This window comes from Dama dama, chromosome 15, assembly GCF_033118175.1.
Source record: "Dama dama isolate Ldn47 chromosome 15, ASM3311817v1, whole genome shotgun sequence".
Taxonomy (NCBI): Eukaryota; Metazoa; Chordata; class Mammalia; order Artiodactyla; family Cervidae; genus Dama; species Dama dama.
Window position 1 is genome coordinate 67,172,012 of NC_083695.1, and position 18,540 is coordinate 67,190,551.

Genomic DNA, 18,540 nt, shown 5'->3' on the forward strand with positions numbered 1-18,540 from the left:
GGCCAAATGAGGGGTGCCATGGTTGGGCCAAATCGGTCCCTATTTTTTCAAGGCCAGCACTGAGGACAGGTTTTTCTGTAGGTCTCACAGCAGCTCCTGCTGCTGCTCACTGGGCTAGAGGCGGTGGTGAGCAAATGCCTATTGTGCAGGAAGATGATCTCTATCTGTGCAGAGTTTCCAGAATCACAGGGGACACCACAGATTTGCCCACAAAACAACCAGGGCCCTAGAAGGACGCCTGAAGAAGTGTGGGTTGGAGAAATTAGAAAGATGCCTGAGAGGGTCAAGGCCTATACCCAGGCGTCTGATTTCAATAGACGGAAAAGACAGCTTCCATGGCTGGGTCACCTCCCTTGTGAAGACAGATCCTGCTCTCAAGACCGTATGAAATTACCAAGTGTGTGAAGCCCTTCAGCCCCGAACGTCATCACCAATGCAGTCAACAAACACTGCTTGACTTCTGATGCAGAACAGTAGTCAGTGACATGTATTGAGCACTAACATGAGCAGGCCCTGCACTAAAATCTTGGCGTGTTTTGCCTCATTTATCACTGGCAACAACCCTGAAGAAGGTATTACTGTCTTTTTGTAAGCAAAGAAACTGAGGCTTAGAAACACCCAGGCCATACACTGAGTAGGTCAGGATTCAAACCAAGAGCTGTCAGACTACAAAGTTCAGTATTTACTCCGTCCTGTCTCTCACATACCTGCTTAGTGAGGCCGCTGGAAAAAGCTATAGAAGCAAATGCAACTGGGGCTCTGCCCTCCGGGGGCTCATGGTTTACTCGGGGAGACCAGGCAGGCAATATAGCTATAGTACTAGGCAGGAAGTGATAAGTGACACGAATGTCCTTTACTAACACGCGCTGCAAGTTCAGATGCGAGAGAGATGACTTCCGGCTAGGCGATGAGGGAGCGCTTCCTTGGAGGAGGTGGCATTTGAGCAGAGCTTCAGAGAACAGGTTTGTCATGGAGACAAAGGTGGAGAAGGCTTTCCGAGTGGAGGGAACAGCTTGAGCAAAGTCAACAAGGCGAGAACGCACACGTCGCCCGTCCATAGATATATAAAACATTCCGTCTCCTTGGGGATCCAGTGCCGGGTATTTACAAGCCAGGAAGTTTTCCTGCCTCCGCAGCAGCTGGAAAAACCACGTTCCTGGGCTATCCTTCCTGGCAGTTGGTTCTCAGGATGCCTCCCAGAACTGGCTTTACTTGGGAAGATGCGGCCAGTCGGGATGGGAATCGGTCGTTCGCGTACCCCAGGCAGTGCAGCCTCTCCCGCAGCCACTACGACTTCGAGACTCTATACTAGTCCTTGTCTATTTCTGGTAGCACCGCAGCACCCCCACTCAGTGGACGCGGAGGGGTGTGGTCCACAGGAGCTGGAACCAATGGGGAGGGAGGTCGGGGCGAGAGCCCCGCCCCCGGCATGACGCACGACCCCCGGACTCCTGCTTCTCAGCCCCGGCCCCAGTCCCTGCAGTGGCTGTAACAAAACCCAGACCCCCACGTCCGGGCCAATGGAGGCGATTTAGACTGGAGTGGGACCGCGTCTGTCAAAAGCCCGACTCGGCAGCAGCGGCGGAGTCTAGAAGGAGAGCTGGAGACGCCGCGCTGCCTCCCCGCCCCCGCCGGGATTTATTGAGTATTTGGACTGGACAATTAAGTGGCCCTGATGATGTTACCAAGCCCGGTCACCTCCACCCCTTTCTCAGTCAAAGACATTCTGAATCTGGAGCAGCAGCAACAGCACTTCCACGGCGCGCACCTGCAGGCGGACTTGGAGCACCATTTCCACTCGGCGCCCTGCATGCTGGCCGCCGCTGAGGGGACTCAGTTTTCGGACGGAGGGGAGGAGGACGAGGAAGAAGAGGGCGAGAAACTGTCCTATTTAAACTCACTAGCTACAGCTGATGGCCACGGGGATTCGGGGCTCTGTCCCCAGAGCTTTGTCCACACGGTCCTGCGAGACTCGTGCAGCGGGCCTAAGGAACATGAAGAGGAGCCCGAGGTCGTGAGGGACCGGAGCCAAAGTGAGTAGAGGGGAAAGGAAACGCGCATCTGGAGCAATGGCGGGATTCCCGCAAACAGCCCACCAACCTTGCCGGCACAGCTGCCCGCCCCTTTAGCTCCTGGCTGGTGTCGTGCCAGTTCCTGGTCAGCGACAGCTCCGCAAAACTCAGATGCTGCAAGGGAGCCGGGGCGGAGGGAGAAGGCCAAGGTGACTCCGCCAACTACTCCCCCCAGAGGGAGGAGGCGATGCAGCCCGGAGGTTATTGCTGCCCTGATGCAGATAAGCAACGTGGGCTAAGCTGCCGGGTGCTGACAACTCTAGCTCTTCCCAAGAGCTAGAGGGGCATGAGCCTCAACTTTTCCCACTTTCCCCTTAGCGTGAGATGCGTTTTTTTGACGCCAGGACAGCCGTTCCCTCTTCTCGGAAAAGGTAGTCCAAGCAGGTTATGTGTTGTGCCTGCTGTCCGCAGGGCGCAGGAACTTAGGTAGAACTTCAGTGGGGGTGCTTTCCTCACTTCTCCGCCCGCAACTCTGCGTCCTTGCACCCGTGGCACCCGGGAGAGAGCGAGGGGATGGTGGGAGAGCGCATGGGAACACAGTTCATTCCTCACTCGCACTCCTGAGGCAAACCAGCCTTTTTGAAAATCTGTAACGTTTTGCTTTGTGTCCCAGATTGTGTGGCTTCGGGATGAGTGAAAAACGCGCCGAATTTAGATCCTGTCTGCTCAAGTAGGACGGGAGGTGAATTGGGTAGGGCAACAGAATAACTGAATAAAGCCTCCAAGGAAGTGTTTGTGAGGAGACAGAGCCAAAAGAATCTCCTTCCCCAAGAGAAGGTTTGTTGTGGCGGAAGCCAAGGCCTGTGCTCTGACAACTCCCCTGGGCCTAAAATCGACATGAAACTGCCTAAGTCAGTCAATCAAATTTCTTTTTCTTTCTAAGGTAAGGGCTCTCGTTACTCAGACACTCAGTTGTGGGTAGGCAGGCATTTAAAAGTAAAAAAAAAAAAAAAAAAAAAACAGTTCCTGGGCAATAGCAGTACACTCAGACATTTCTAAGCAGGAAGATTTTTGCAAATCGCACGCATTTCGGCCGCCAAAAACCAACATGCCTCTCACACCTTCAGCTATTTATGACGGAAAAGAAGGCAAACGAATTTGCAAATATTGGAGTTATGTAGTTACAAGCTTTCATCCTGAAAATAATCATTAGCAAGCCGAGCTGCACATTTAATACAGGGTAATCTCTCGCAGATGCTGAAGTTCTAAATAAACGCGCGCTAACTACCCCTCCCCACACTACGTGCCTCCACCCGTCAAGGACGTGGTGAGGGGCCTTGGGCGATCGAAGGGTCCCACGGCGCCAGAAGTCACAAACCTTCCCCAAAACCCAGGCAGTTATTACTGCACGCTCCGCGTTGCCACCAAAAAGGGTCACAGCGCTCCTGGACCGGAGCCGCAGAGAGGCCGGGAACAACTAAGAGACGCTGTTGTTTTGCTTCTTCCGCAGAAAGCTGCCAACTGAAGAAACCTCTGGAGGCGGCCGGAGACTGTAAGGCGGTAGAGGAGAGCGAAAGGCCGAAGCCACGCAGCCGCCGGAAGCCCCGGGTCCTCTTCTCGCAAGCCCAAGTCTTCGAGCTGGAACGCAGGTTCAAGCAGCAGCGGTACCTGTCGGCGCCCGAGCGCGAGCACCTCGCCAGCAGCTTAAAGCTCACGTCCACCCAGGTGAAGATCTGGTTCCAGAATCGCAGGTACAAGTGCAAGAGACAGCGGCAGGACAAGTCTCTGGAGCTGGGCGGGCACGCGCCCCCGCCGCCGCCGCGCCGAGTGGCGGTGCCGGTGCTGGTGCGGGACGGCAAGCCGTGCGTCACTCCTGGCGCGCCAGCCTACGGCGCGCCCTACAGCGTGGGCGCGGGCGCCTACTCCTACAACAGCTTCCCCGCCTACGGCTATGGGAACTCGGCAGCCGCCGCCGCAGCCGCCGCCGCCGCAGCCGCCGCCGCCGCGGCCTACAGCGGCAGCTACGGCTGTGCGTACCCGGCAAGCGGTGGCAGTGGCGGCGGCGGCGGCGGGGCCTCCTCGGCGGCCTCGGCCATGCAGCCCGCCTGCAGTGCGTCTGGAGGCGGCCCCTTCGTGAACGTGAGCAACCTGGCCGGCTTTGGGGGCGGCGGCGGCGCGCAGCCGTTGCACCAGGGTGCGACGGCGGGGGCCGCGTGCGCTCAGGGTACCTTGCAGGGCATCCGGGCCTGGTAGGGACCGGGCGGGTAACGCGGCAGGCGACCCCACCGCAGCCTGGCGCCGCGGGACTGAAGAGCGAGAAAGGCTGGCTCCAAGGAAGGACCAGGTCCCCTCGTTAAATATATATATACACATACACGTCTCGCTCCCCAGGGCCCCGGAGCGCAGCTTACGGGAAGTCCGGGGAAGGGGCATCTGGGGCGAAGAGGATGCGCATGAGCCTTCACTGAGACCATCTCTGAGGCAGAAACGCTGACTGGGTGCCGGGAGGACGATGGCCTCAATCTCGGCCCCAAAGGGAGTGCGAAAGGCTGGAACTCAGGCTGCCAGTCGTCTCTCCCAGAGCAAGAAGGGCTTCTCTTTCTCAGCCTTCTTGCGACCTCAGCAGAGCGCTGGCGGAGAATTCAAGGACAGAGAACAGCATGAAGGAGAGAAAAATGGGCGTCGTGGCTTGAGAAATTCCCAGGCCCTACCCACCCTCTGCTCACTTTGCGGGGCTGGAGTGCCACACTACAGTCCATTTTCCTTTTCCCACCCGCCTGCCCTCCGCAACAGATACCTCGGCCTGGATCTCCAGATTGTCAGGAGGCGTAGAACTCTGCAAGAAAAATCAGCGGAGCGAGATCAAAAGTTGGGGGTTTGAACAAAACCGGGACCTAGGGGCCCACCGGAGGTGTTACCGGCTTTCCTTCTCTTTCCTATTCTATATTCAGCACATATAATATATATATATATAACTAAATATATCCACACGCCATGTACACACCCGCTGCCATACACTACAGGAGTCAATAAACAAGGTGCAATATTTTCAAACGGTTGGCCGGCTACAGACTTTGTTTAGCCCACAAAAGTAGGGAGGGAATCCTTCAAAAGGGCTGCGGGGAAGGAAAAGATGCTCTGGGAAAGCAGTTCCGCCCTGGGCGATCGTAGGCCTGGTCTCCCCTGCCTCAGCCCCTAGGCTGCAAGTCCGGTCTCCAAGGCTTTGTTCATTAATTTCTCTTTACTGTCGTAGGGAGGACAGGTCGGAGACTCAGGGCCTTTTGAGGTGGGGCTTTGAAATCCCCCCAAGTTTCACCCAGAGGCTTGGGCTAGTATCTGGGCCTGCGTTAGATCAAGGCTTAGACTCTGCCCACCTCGAATGCCTCCAGAGTAAAGGAAACCTCGCCCTTAGGCCTAGCTGTAGGCGGCGCGAAGGCAGCTCCATCTTCGGCCGCTGCCCGGCCTTCCAGCGCGCCCGGGGGCGCTGCGCCCCGCCGCGGCCAAGTTCTCCCCCTCGGTTGCCCTCCCTTCTCCCCCGGCGGCCGAGGCTTTATGCGGCTCCTTGTCACTTGCGGAGAATGCCTGCGCGAGGCCTGTGCTGCCACACGGCCGATTGTGAGCGTGCCAAGGCGGGTGAATGGAGAGGCCTCAGCGCGCCGCGCCATTGTGGGGCCGGGCCTCGCTGAAAGGCGGCTGCGGGCCGGGAAGGTGCGGAAAGAATGGCTTTTTATTGGAGTCCCGAACAAAAGGTGTGGTAGGAAGGCGAAGTCCCCTGCGCGAACAAAAACCTCAGCGCGTCGGGATTGACGTCCCCCCCGAGCTCCCCATTGCTTCTCAGAGCGGGGGCTTTGTGCAGCGGTCTGCTCAACAGAGGGACGGAGAAATGCGCGGGGGTTTTGTTCCCCACTTTTTGTGCGCTGGGGGAGGGGGCGGCCAGGGGGAACGGGGGCTGGGCGGGCAGCAGGGAGGGGCGCGCTGATTAGCCTGGGCCGGCCCGGGCGCCGAGACGTTCAGCGGGAGTCGGCTGCCTGAAAGCAGGGTCATTATTGCTACAAGTTTAGCAATTTCGCCCTTAGAGGAGGGGGCGGGGGCTGCTAGGTTGCTGCGGGGCCGCCGGGCTGGGGAGCTGCAGAGTCCCGGAGGAGAGGGAAGAAAAAAAGGGGAGGGGAGAGAGGGAGACAGCCCGGCAAGGCAACCCACCAAACCCACTGACCGCCCAGGAAGAGGCTTGGACGCATCCAAAAGGGCCTAGCGGGAAGCAGGACAGGCGGCGCCTGGCGGGGGGCGAAGACCCGCCCTCCCCTTGCCTCCTTAGAAGCAGAAAGACCCCCGAGCCAGGCACACCAGGCTGCGGATCCCTCAGCTCCTCGCCGCCTGTTTCCTCCTCTCTCAAACCGCCCTGCAGTTGGGACACCGTCTCCCACCACCGCGATGTCCGCAACCCCCTTCCTAGCGAACCTTCCTTCTGGAGCTATTATCTTTCCTTGAGTTTCTCAGGCTAAGGGCTTGGAGGGGATTCTTGCCTCCTAAGACGTTTCTCACTGCCTGCAGCCTCGGACTTCATCCATTCATCTATTCACAAGTATTCACTGATACTGATAATACTAATACATGTTCACTTCACTGTTCTAGCCACTGCGGAACGCTGAAAAATAGAAGTGTCCGCAGGCTTAGGACGTTGATTTGAAGGAGTGTGTGTGCCGGGGAGATAGACAACTAACAAATAAATGTAAAAATAGGTAGTTGATTCTAAGAAAGAGAACCAAGTACTGGAGGGAGGATTCTTTTGAGTAGGTGATCAGAGAAAGCCACATTGAGGAGATCAGATTCAAGCTGAATGACAAAAAGGAAGCCAGTCCAAGCAGCGCTTTACTGTTGCTGCCTCCTTGTCTCTGCATATGTCCTCCCCTCCTTCTGGAATGCTCTAACACCCCCATCTTTCTGGTAAACTCTTGCTCCTCCTTCAAGGCCAAGCTTTTTTCCTGAACCACCCAAGTGGGGGTAATCACTCCCTAATAGTGCCACCAGAGTCTTAGGTACTTTCCAGCATCACCACATAGTGTCATGAAAAAATTTATTTGTCTCTCTCCCTGCCATGTGAGGGCCTAGTGAGGTCGTAGGGGCCAGGCTGGCATTGTTTCCCCCTAGAACATATAACACAGAAGGAGACCATGGGGCCAGGCTGCTTCAGAGTGGCCATCCCCAATGCAGATGGCCCCAGTGCTGTGGAACTTCACACTGGGTGCTGGCTGCAAGGGAAGATGGGCAGAGCTAGACTCTTGGACCACCTGGGTGGAGCCAGAACACCAGAAATCGACCACAGAAGACCTGCAGCCTATCTCCATCCCAGAGGAATGTCGGGCCTTGGGCACCCCATGATGCTCTGGGGAGGGGGATGGGCGGGATATGGCTTCCCCAAGGGATTGCTGCCCCTAGCCCTACAGCTTAAAACCTAGGGAAGAAGGTTGAGAACTTGGTGGTAACCTTGACAAGAGGACACCACGTTTAGGGTTAGGGAAGAAGACTCAAGGAGAGGGAAGGGTGGGGCGGGGGTGGAAATCTGGAATGTATGCAATTAATCCAGGACCTGCATCTGAGACCGAAATCAACTTTCCCTACATTCACTAGGTTAGAAATATGGCTAGTGATCAAGATGCTGCCCAGCACGGAGCACTTGCTTCTAAGCCTGGGTTTCAGCGCGTGCGCACTAGGAAACCCAAGGTTCTGGGAGCAGATTCCATACCTCCGCTGGGGGTTTCCTAAGTAAGCAACTCCTTTTTCTCCCTCCTGGTCTGTATCCTGCTGGACCGTGGCCTCTCAGTGCTCCCCAGCGCCGGATACCCACCTTCCTTGCTTGGCTTCCTCCTGGCCCGCATTAGTCTTCCTTCACTCTGCATCCATCCCCTCCGCTTCTGGAAAAGGGGCGTGTGACTCTCATAGAGGAAACAGAGCTGGTTCTATGAATTGGCTCCTGCGCACTTTGCGTGTCTTGAGATACTTAAAGCCAGTCTGGACCAGCCCCTTCCCCAATCCCTATCCTTCCCCAGATCCTTCAATCTTTAGGTATAAATAGCTCACATCTCTTCACTGAAGGATTTCCATACTGCTCGGTTGCTGAGGTTCCAGTGCCTTGGCCATCAGAGGGTGAAAACCCTTGACTAACAGCTATTTCTTTCTTGAGCTCCCTCTCTGGGTGAAAAGACACCCTCCCAGACCCAAACCACCGCCTAGTTACTGATTGTCCTGTGATCCAGGAGGAAATGTAAAATCCAGACAAGCCTTCTAACGACCCATGAGACTTTGCGTAGGTGAAGTAAACCGTCCCTCTGGGTTCTGAGCTCTAAAGCAGAGAAAAGCGATAATCCTTCCCCATCCAATGACTGGTGTCACATTGGGCTCAAGCAGTGGGTAGGTGCTACTCCTGGGGTTTGTGGAATAGGTTCTAGGACAGCACTTTTTCTTTCTTCAGAGCCTCATCTTGAGGGGTTAAGAGGATGAACTCTGGAGTCAGACTGCCTCTATTTCAATCTCAGGGCCACCATAAACAGCATTAGAGACCTTGGGTAAGAAACTCTCTGAACCTCAGTTGTCTCCTCTATAAAATGGGTATGCTTAATAGTGCCTTCTTTGTAGGTTTTCTTTTCTGACAGTAGAACACACACACATTAAGTATACAACTCAATGGATGTTTATATATGTAAATGTTCATGAGCCAATCACCTTGGCTTTGAAAATTAAAGGAGATGATCCATGTAAAAGCAGCTTAGTGCAGCAATGTCTTAAAAAAAAAAAAAAAAAAAACCCCGCCTGCCAGTGCAGGAATTCGGTTTCGATTCCTGGGTGGGGAAGACGCCCCGGAGAAGGAAAGGGCAACCCACTCCAGCATTCTTGCCTGAGAAACCCCGTGGACGGAGGAGCCTGGCGGGTTACAGTCCATGGAGTCCCAGAGTCGGACAAAACTTAGCGACTAAGCAACAAGCAGTGTCTGGTAGGCATCAGCCAGGCCGACGCTAGGCGCTGTGTATAACTGAGAAGCCCAGGACTGTTTTCTGCCCTTGGGTCACTCCTAGGTGCGCGGGGAGAGCGGGCCGGGCCGGAGCCATTGCTGATAAACCAGGGGCAGGGGCCACCTGGCGGGGCCGTCAAGGCTGGCAAACTTTTCAGAGGTTTGGACTTAAGGAATTCGACTGAAGAGGGAAGTGAAAGGAGGTTCCTGGGGGAGCCACGAGTCCCCCCTAACCCATGCTGCGGGAAGGAAAGAGTCAGGAGGGAAACCTAGCCACTCTGGGCAAGGCGATTCCAGGGCAAGGCCTGGGTGGGGCCGGGTGGGCGGGCGCTCGGCGGGAGAGCGGCGCGTGCAGGGGGCGGGCTGGTTCAAGGCCTCCAGCGCAGCCTCCTCCTCCTTCGCTTAATGGTTCGGGGCTCAGGGGGGACATCCCAGGTGCCTTCTCCCGTCTCCCGGGGAGAACGGCGGATTCTCGATGCCTTGAGTTCAGTGCTCCGCCGCAGCCCGCTGCGCTTGAACGGGAGGCGCCGCAGAACCCACTGCGGGTGGCCCAGGTGCCTCGGGGCCGGGCGCAGCGTCTTACATCGGCCTGGGGCGGCCAGCACCCGCTGGGCAGGGAGCCCTCGGCGAGCCGGAGGAGAGCCCAGAGCGGGAGAAGCAGCCGTCCTGGTGGTCACTACCGGGGCGCGGAGCCAAGCCCAGCGCGCGGCGCGGAGGTAAGACTCTCTGCGGGAGGTTGGTGAGTCCTTGCGGCTTCGGGCCAAGTCCAGGGGGGCCTGGGGCGGAGAAAGGGCACTGATCTCAAAACTACGCTTGCTTTATTGAAAAGACGCTCCCACAGAAAACGTGAAATGTAGGTAACGTTCATTGCAGCAAAATTTTCTAAAGGGAAGTTTAGAAAATTTATCGAAGTATGACACATACAGGAAAGACCTAAGTGTACATACAGCTCACTGAATCTTCAGAAACTGAAGGCTCTCTGCGAACCACATCTAGATGATAAAATAAAGCAGTGTCCGACCCCTACCCCAAGTCCCCTTATGCTCCCTTTTCATCACTACCATCCCCACCAAGTGAAGTCGCTTGCTCGGTGGTGTCCAACTCTTTTCCAGGCAAGACTACTGGAGTGGGTTGCCATTTCCTTCTCCAGAAGATCTTCCCAACCCTCAGGTTTTTTTGCCCCATATGGAACATTGTATAAATGTAATCACATTGCTAGTACTCTATCTGCCTGGCTTTTTAAATTTGTGAGATATATATTCTGCGTGTTGTTGTAGATTGCTCATTTTCATTATTTTACAGAATTCCCTTGTGTGGATGTGCCACAATTGATTCATCATTGTGCTGCTGATGGGCGTTGGGTAGTTTCTAGATTTGGGCCGTGGTGACTAATGCGCCTACAAACATCCAAGAACAGTACCCTGTAGAACTTTCTGCAGTAATGGAAGTGTTCTATATCTGTGGTGTCCAGTGTAGTTGCCGCTAGTCACATGTGGCTGCTGCTCACTTGAACAGTGCGTATGTGACTGAGGGATTGGATTTTAGTTGTCTAAAATTATGATTAATTTAGATGCAAAGGATCATATGTGTTAGCACAGTTCTAGTATGCCTTTTGATGACCGTAATGCACGTATCTATCCTGTACATACCTAGGAGGGCCATTGCTGCATCTCAGAGGATGAAAGTTAGCGGAAGTAGGTTCTACCAAGCAGTTTTCTTAAGTTGGTGGTACCAATTTACATTTCCATTGGGAGCAACACCGAAGTGGTTAGTATTTTCATTCTGTTTCTCCTCATGTAGTGAAAAGAGGCTTTTTTGTTCACCTTTAAATCAGACCATGAAAACTGACACTTAACCATAGTGAAGATGATGTAATAATAATGATGGTTGGATGATTTCCTGAGAACTGAGAGATGTTTCCAGCATGCGTGCTAAGTTGCTTCAGTCATATCTGGCTCTTTGCAACCCTGTGGACTGTAACCCACCAAGCTCCTCTGTCCATGAGATTCTCCAGGCAAAAATACTGAAGTTGATTGCCATGCCCTCTTCGAGGGGATCATCCCGACCCTGTGTCTCTTCTGTCGCCTGCCTTGGCAGTTAGATTCTTTACCACTAGCGCCACCTGGGGAGCCCTGAGAGATGTTATAGGGGTCTAAAGCTTACCCTTCATGCCACCGTGCTTCTGCAGCTGGGCCTCCCACTTAATCAACCTTCTGCCTTTGAAACTAGCAGGATTAGCAGGGCACTAGGGCAAAGGCTCTGTCTTTGGAGGTGATCCATCTTCCACATCTGTTATTATTATTATTTTTTTTTTTTTTTGCCTCCTCACGGAGCATTTGGGATCTTAATTTCCCGACCAAGGATCAAACTGTGCCTGCTGCATTGGAAGGCAGAGTCTTAATCACTGAATTGCCAGGGAAGTCCCTGTTGTTACTTTTTGCCTTCCTAAAATCAGCTTCTCCTCTTCCTTTACTGTTATAATTGGAATATTCTACCAGAGGACATGGTGAGACTGCCTGGCAGTCTGCAGCCATGTACGGAAGCCAGAATTGTGCAGGCTGCAGATTTAGTTTGCAGCTTGGCTCATCCTTATGTAAAAGGGGATGAACAGTCCTGAATGTGCTACCTCAATGGCTTCCTGAGAAGCAAAGTCAGCCCTGGGGAAACAGTAAGGGGACTCCTTACTGTGTCAAGCTCTGTGTGTGTGTATCATTTTGTAGACATTCTCTCTAAGCTTCAGAATAACCTTGTGAGTTTACACATGTGGAAACTTAGCCTCAGAGATGTTAAGTCATTCCCCTCAAGACCACACAGTAAACAGTGGCAGCAACCCCAGGAGGACTTTCCACCCAGTGCCACATTTTCTATTTCCCTTCCCTGGATTAAACGGAGCCCTGACTGGGGCAGAGCTTGAAATTCTGGATCAAATTAGATATCCTCTGCTCAGCGTCCCTTCAGATGAACTCAGATCAATCACTGATGACTTGTGTGTGGCCAGTTAAGCAGAGGAAATATTTTTTATGTTGTAATCCTAGTGGAATTCGCTTTGTGTGACACACAACTTCTTGGAAAGTTGTGTGCAAAAGAGCTTTTTGCTTGTGGCAAGCAAGGGAGAAGAACTGAATACATTTTAAGTTCATCCCTGAAATTTGTTGCCCAAAGTGAATTATTTTGTAAAGTGAAAGATTCTTTTGAAATATGAATAATAATCCAGCATTTGCTTTGAGGGTTTGGATTTTCAAATAATAAGCAAGGGTAAAAAGCAATTCAAAATTATATCCAGGATTCATCATTATTTCACACGTATTTCTTCTTTCATTGAGATAGGTTCTAATGAAAGTTTCACCTCACCCATCTTGACACTGAGTTCTCTGGGAGGTCCACAGATCACTTCCTTACCCAAATGGTAAATTATTAGAAACTCAGGGCGCCTAGTGGCTTACTGATGGATTCAGGCTTAACTTGGGTGTGCTTTCCAGTTCCTGATGACTTGGTCAGTCTCTCACAGATGGGGCTGAAGAGTCAAATGGGCTATTATATTAAAAGGCCTTTAAGGTCCCACCCAGTCTTGGGATTCTTTAAATGAAATGTGTTACATGCTTACAGATTCATAGATTTCAACTGTGCTGGTGGGAAGGGCCTTAGAAATCACCAAAGTCTAGCTCTTTTCTGAATCTGAGTCCTGTCTGCAGCATCCTGGACAAGAAACTCTCCCATAGCTCTGGGACGCCACCCATGGGAGAACGACTCATCTCTCCATTCCATGTGGGAGGAAGTTCTACCTTGCATTCATATGGAATCTGCTTCCTGCACCTTCCATGCACTGCTCCTCTTGCTCCCACAAACATCTACTCCTTCTGTGTGTCAGTTCTTCAACTATTTGAAGCCAGCCATCAGAACCCATGTAGGCCTTCACTTTTCCGGGTGAAACAGCCTCAGTTTGTCAGTCCTCAACCTCCTGGTCATTGTGTAGTACATGTTGTCTTGCTCACCCATTTCTTCTGTGCCCGGGCTGTTCTGGGTTATTCCCCATAAAAGGCCTCCCCTGCTCAGCCTTTAAACACTTGAACTCCTAAAAGATGATGCTGTGAAAGTGCTGTACTCAATATGCCAGCAAATTTGGAAAACTCAGCAATGACCAGAACTGGAAAAGGTCAGTTTTCATTCCAATCCCAAAGAAGGGTAATGCCAAAGAATGCTCAAGCTATCGCATAATTGCACTCATCTCACATGCTTGCAAGTAATGCTCAAAATTCTCCAAACCAGGCTTCGACAGTACCTGAACCAAGAACTTCCAGATGTTCAAGCTGGATTTAGAAAAGGTAGAGGAACCAGAGATCAAATTGCCAGCATCTGTTGGATCATAGAAAAAGCAAGAGAGTTCCAGAAAAACATCTATTTCTGCTTTATCGACTATGCCAAAGCCTTTGACTGTGTAGATCACAACAAACTGTGGAAAATTCTGAAAGAGGTAGGAATATCAGACCACCTGACCTGCCTCTTGAGAAATCTATATGCAGGTCAAGAAGCAACAGTTAGAACTAGACATGGAACAACAGACTGGTACCAACTAGGGAAAGGAGTATGTCAAGGCTGTATATTGTCACTCTGTTTATTTAACTTATATGCAGAGTATATCATGTGAAATGCCAGGCTGGATGAAGCACAACCTGGAATCAAGATTGCTGGGAGAAATATCAATAACCTCAGATATGCAGAAGACACCACCCTTATGGCAGAAAGCAAAGAAGATCCTCTTGTTGAAAGTGAAAGAAGAAAGTGGAAAAGTTGGCTTGAAACTCAACATTCAGAAAACTAAGATCATGGCATCTGGTCCCATCACTTCATGGCAAATAGACGGGGAAACAATGGAAACAGTGAGAGACTTTATTTTCTTGGGATCCAAAATCACTGTAGATGGTGGCAGCAGCCATGAAATTAAAAGACTCTTGCTCCTTGGAAGAAAAGCTGTGATTAACCTGGACAGCATATTAAAAAGCAGAGACATTACTTTGCCAACAAAGGTCCGTCTAGTCAAAGCTATGGTTTTTCCAGTAGGCATGTATGGGTGTGAGAGTTGGACTATAAAGAAAGCTGAGCACTGAAGAATTGATGCTTTTGAACTGTGGTGTTGGAGAAAACTCTTGAGAGTCCCTTGGACTACAAGGAGATCCAACCAGTCCATCCTAAAGGAAATCAGTCCTGAATATTCATTGGAAGGACTGATGCTGAAGCTGAAACTCCAATCCTTTGGCCACCTGATGCGAAGAACTGACTTATTGGAAAAGAACCTGATGCTGGGAAAGATTGAAAGCAAGAGAAGGGAACAACAGAGGATGAGATGGTTGGATGGCATCACCGACTCAATGGACATGAGTTTGAGCAAGCTGTGGGAGTTGGTGATGGACAGGGAAGACTGGGGTGCTGCAGTCCATGGGGTCACAAAGAGTCAGACATGACTGAGTGACTGAACTGAACTGATCTTTCCATACCCTTCTGGGAAAGGTGAGTTTCACTGGCAGGCTCTTCGTCATGGGACCCACTCTCCTTGATTTATGTTTTTATTACTTTGTTTTCGAAGGAATACATATCCATTCTCTCAACAAGTAACACTTCCCCTTTAAGTATAGGTATACTTTCTTTCCTACTTCTAGAAACAATGCTTCTTCTTTTGAGCTCTGAGGTCTCACCACCCTGTAAGTTCATATTTTCTACCTCCCTTCCCTTCCTTCACCCTCAAACATGTAGCAGACTCTCTATTTTATCTTTGTCTTTTTTTTTTTTCTTTTTTTCTATTTTATCTTAACACTGGCATTCTTTCCTCAGATATCTTTCCTTCCTCCTTTGGAGTCAGATTTCTGAATTTGTCTTCCCCCGCCCCCGCCAACAATTTTTGATTATTTCTTATTTTTAAGTGCATTCTTAAATTTGGCAGGCAAAGATAAATTCTTCAATAATGAGAGAATTTAAAGTAATGCCCTTGTGTATATATATATATACATACACAGAGCAAAATAGCAGAAAGGAGCTCTGAAAGAGGCTTTGGGCAGGAGGAGAATGAGTAATGGAAGAAGAGAATATCAGTTGATGGATGTCATCTTCTTTGCTAGGGAAGCTGACCTAGCCCTAATCAGATTTTGTTATCACTGCTTTAACAGCCATTTTATCCATAGGATAATTCCAAAACCACATTTAGGATAAATTTATTGAGTCCAACTTTTATAGGCACAACTGAAGCAGAATTTTTAAAATTTTCATTGAAAATGTTCATTATGTGGATATTGATTGCAGTAATCTGTCTAAATTTGTCTTGAGAGCTACTTCCCTTTCCCTCAGCCTAAATGACGCTCATCTCCCAAGTGCTTGATATTGATGCCCTTCAGCAGCACTCCTGAGGTGTTGAAGACCTGTTAGTCCAGCTAATTATATGAGACTCATTCTTTGAGATCAGATGACTTCTCTAGCTTGTGCTTTATTACCTCTTTTCAATGTTTAGCATAATGACCATTTTTTAAAAATTATTATTTATTTCTTATTTATTTTTGGCTGTGCTGGGTCTTTGTTGCTGTGTGGGCTTTTCTCTAGTTGTGCAGAGTGGGGGCTTCTCTAGTTGCGGTGCGTGATTTCTCACTGCAGTGCCTTCTCTTGTTGCGCGCAGCACAGGCCCTGGGGCAGTGGGATTCAAGAGCTGCAGCTCCCGGGCTCTAGAGCACAAGCTCAGTAGTTGTGGTACATGGGCTCAGTTGCTCCGTGGCATGTGGGATGTTCCAGGACCAACCAGGGACCAAACCCATAAGGGAAACCCCCATAGTGATGTTTTACTGGAAAGTTGGGAAAATTTTGGCAGTCTCTACTCTCCTAATCATTCTCTTTCTCAAAGAGTAGCTGCTCCTCCTCTTGCTTCTCCAACCCCACTTCATGGAACCCTCCAGGTTTCATGATTTTTCTACACTCTTGCTGCCCTGAAACTTGACATTGCTCACACACGGTGTCACCTATCACTTTTATATGAAGTGTCCCTGAATCTACAGCTTTAGCCTGGTCCCCCTCTAAATTCATATTTTCAAATGCCCAGGGGACAGTTCTCCATATACTTATACCATTGGCACCTCAAGTTCATCACCACTTCCCCAACCTACTCACACTGTAGTTTCTGCCCAGGGCATCACTGCCCCTGGTTCTCTTCCCTTTGGTTGGAACCAGTCAATCAACGCACGTTTTCCCTAAGAGTCTCTCTTCACTTAGAGCAGAAGGAATGGGAGAACTAACACTGTCTGAACACCTAAACATTTTGGACACTGGGCTCTGCATAGAAAAATAAGCCATCCTAAAAAGTAAGTGCCATTATTTACATTTTTAAGGGTTAACAAAAATATTTCGGGACTTACCTGGCAGTCCAGTGATTAAGACTTAATGTTTTCATTGCAGGGAGCAAAGGGTTTGGTCAGGGAACTAAGATCCCACATGCTACATGGCATGGACCCTACCTCCAAAAAAGGGAAGATTTTGAGGATATGGACACTTTGTACAAAGATCCTCAGGTCTGAGGGTTCAAAAATCTAAGCACTTCACTATAATGGCATTCTAACTCGTCCTGTGGCTTGGGCATATCACTTATAAGCCCCGTCTTTATACCAGCACCAGACTGATTTTCCCCAGATACCTCTTAATTAAAGTACAATCTACCCAGTTGCACTGTGGTGTCTTACTATATACAGGATCAAATATACTCTCAAGACCATTACCATGCCAAATCAACCAAATTTCTTATTATTTTTTAGTGATATATACCACCTCTTTAGTGTCCCCCACCCTCAACCCCTTTGTCTTCCATGCTCTTTCCTGGAGGAACATTTCAGCACTTCCAAGTCAAACCCCTCCTAACTCGTAAGTATGCGTGTGTGCATGTGTGTGCTCAGTCGTGTCTGACTGTTTGTGACCCCATGGACCGTAGCTGGCCAGGATCCACTTTCTGTGGGATTTCCCAGGCAAGAACACTGGAGTGGGTTGCCATTCCTTCTCCAGGGGATATTTCTGACTCAGGGATCGAACCTGAGTCTTCTGCTTTGGCAGGCAGATTCTTTACCAGTCTGCCATCTGGGAAACCCAGCTTGTAAGTATGCTGCCTCCCAATTATGAAGTCTTTTTCAGTTACCAACTCATGGCCATCACATATCATATTATTTTAATGTAAATGAGATGGTCTCACCTGCAAAACTTCTCTCTTGATCCAAATCATGGTTTTATTTATTTTCTCACTATTTCCACCCTCAATTTAAAAATAAGCTCCTTGAGGGTAAGGATCATGTCTTATGCTTCTTTTATATTGCCCAGAGAGATAGATATAAAAAAGAAATAATTTAGTAGAAAATGCTTAGAAAAGTATAAAGAGCAGTATAAACAAAGTACATTATTCTTAAAATTACTAGTGTTATAAACATTGGCAAAATGTATTAGGTGCAGGTTCAACAAACAGCAGAAACTTGAGGGATTCAATAAATAAGTTGGATCCAGAGTTCCTCCACCTTCTCCTCCCATTTAATCCTTAATAATGCCTTCCTGCCGTCTCAGACTGAACATATGAAAGGAGAGGCATTGACATTGCCCACTAGATGATGTGTTTTTTTCAAGACAAGGAATTCTAGTCCATCCAATTGTTTTTCAACACCTGAGTATAATGTCCAGTTTAAGGAGAAGGGAATGGCTACCCGACTCCAGTATTCTTGCCTGGAGAATTCCATGGGCAGAGGAGCCTGGTGGACTACAGTCCATGGGATTGGAAAGAGTCAGCACTTTGATGAAAGAATGAACAACTGGAAATATAACTTGGGCCAGATATATGTGTTGTCCTACATTTCTGCTTCTTTGGGATTCTTTTCCTGCTTCCCCATGTAGAATGAGAGAATGTCAAAGCTGGAAGGGATTAGCTCAATCAACCTCCCATTTTAAAGATGAAAAAACAATTCCAGATAGGAGACCATCTGTCTCCAGGTTATCCCTCCACTTACGCCCTTCAGATGTCCTGTCCAATCCAGGGTTTCCCCCACTGTAATTCACAGCCTCCCTATTTTCAGTGTTCTGTCCCTGCATCTATATCCAGCACTTCTTCCTCTCTTGCCAGTGCCCCTTCCCAGATCCCCTCACCCAGCTCTGGACTCTGCATGTCCCCAATGTTATTTACTATTGTAGACAGTACTCTTTTGAATGTGGTACAAGAAAATTCCTCTGAGATTACGAGCATATACACTTAAAAACATGACTATTTGGAAGGAACACAACCTCTACCAGCAAGTTACAATTCAGAATATCTTCAGGGCCTCTCTCCAGAAGAATTTCAGAATTTCTCTAAGTCTAGAAACATAGGAGGATTTTTATAGTGATAAACCACAGTGCAATTGCTTAACATGCCAGGTGATGTACTAGATATTCTAGAAGGCTCATGGCAACTCGGCAACCCCAAGGCTAGTAGCTCCATTTTACAGATGAGTAAACTGAGGTTCAGAGAAATTAAAAACAACTTGC

At 49.9% G+C, this 18,540-nt stretch overlaps 2 protein-coding genes across 8 annotated transcripts in view; both read left to right on the forward strand.

Annotated features, from left to right (window-relative positions):
- Positions 1–1,482: 1,482 nt before the first annotated feature.
- On the forward strand, positions 1,483–5,069 carry NKX2-3 (NK2 homeobox 3). The gene is made up of 2 exons (XM_061162361.1): positions 1,483–2,033; positions 3,523–5,069. Exons 1-2 carry the CDS (start codon positions 1,676–1,678, stop codon positions 4,263–4,265), a joined length of 1,101 nt encoding a protein of 366 aa, XP_061018344.1. The 5' UTR covers positions 1,483–1,675; the 3' UTR covers positions 4,266–5,069.
- Positions 5,070–9,455: 4,386 nt separating this feature from the next.
- Positions 9,456–18,540, forward strand: part of ENTPD7 (ectonucleoside triphosphate diphosphohydrolase 7) — a 117,012-nt gene continuing 107,927 nt past the window's right edge. For 5 of the 7 annotated variants that reach the window (XR_009696128.1, XR_009696129.1, XR_009696127.1 and 2 more), the window contains exon 1: positions 9,458–9,734. The gene's annotated coding sequence lies outside the window, so the exon portion shown is untranslated. Of the gene's footprint in view, positions 9,735–18,540 lie in introns of all 7 variants that reach the window. The other 2 variants (XR_009696131.1, XM_061162365.1) reach the window with 1 other exon arrangement.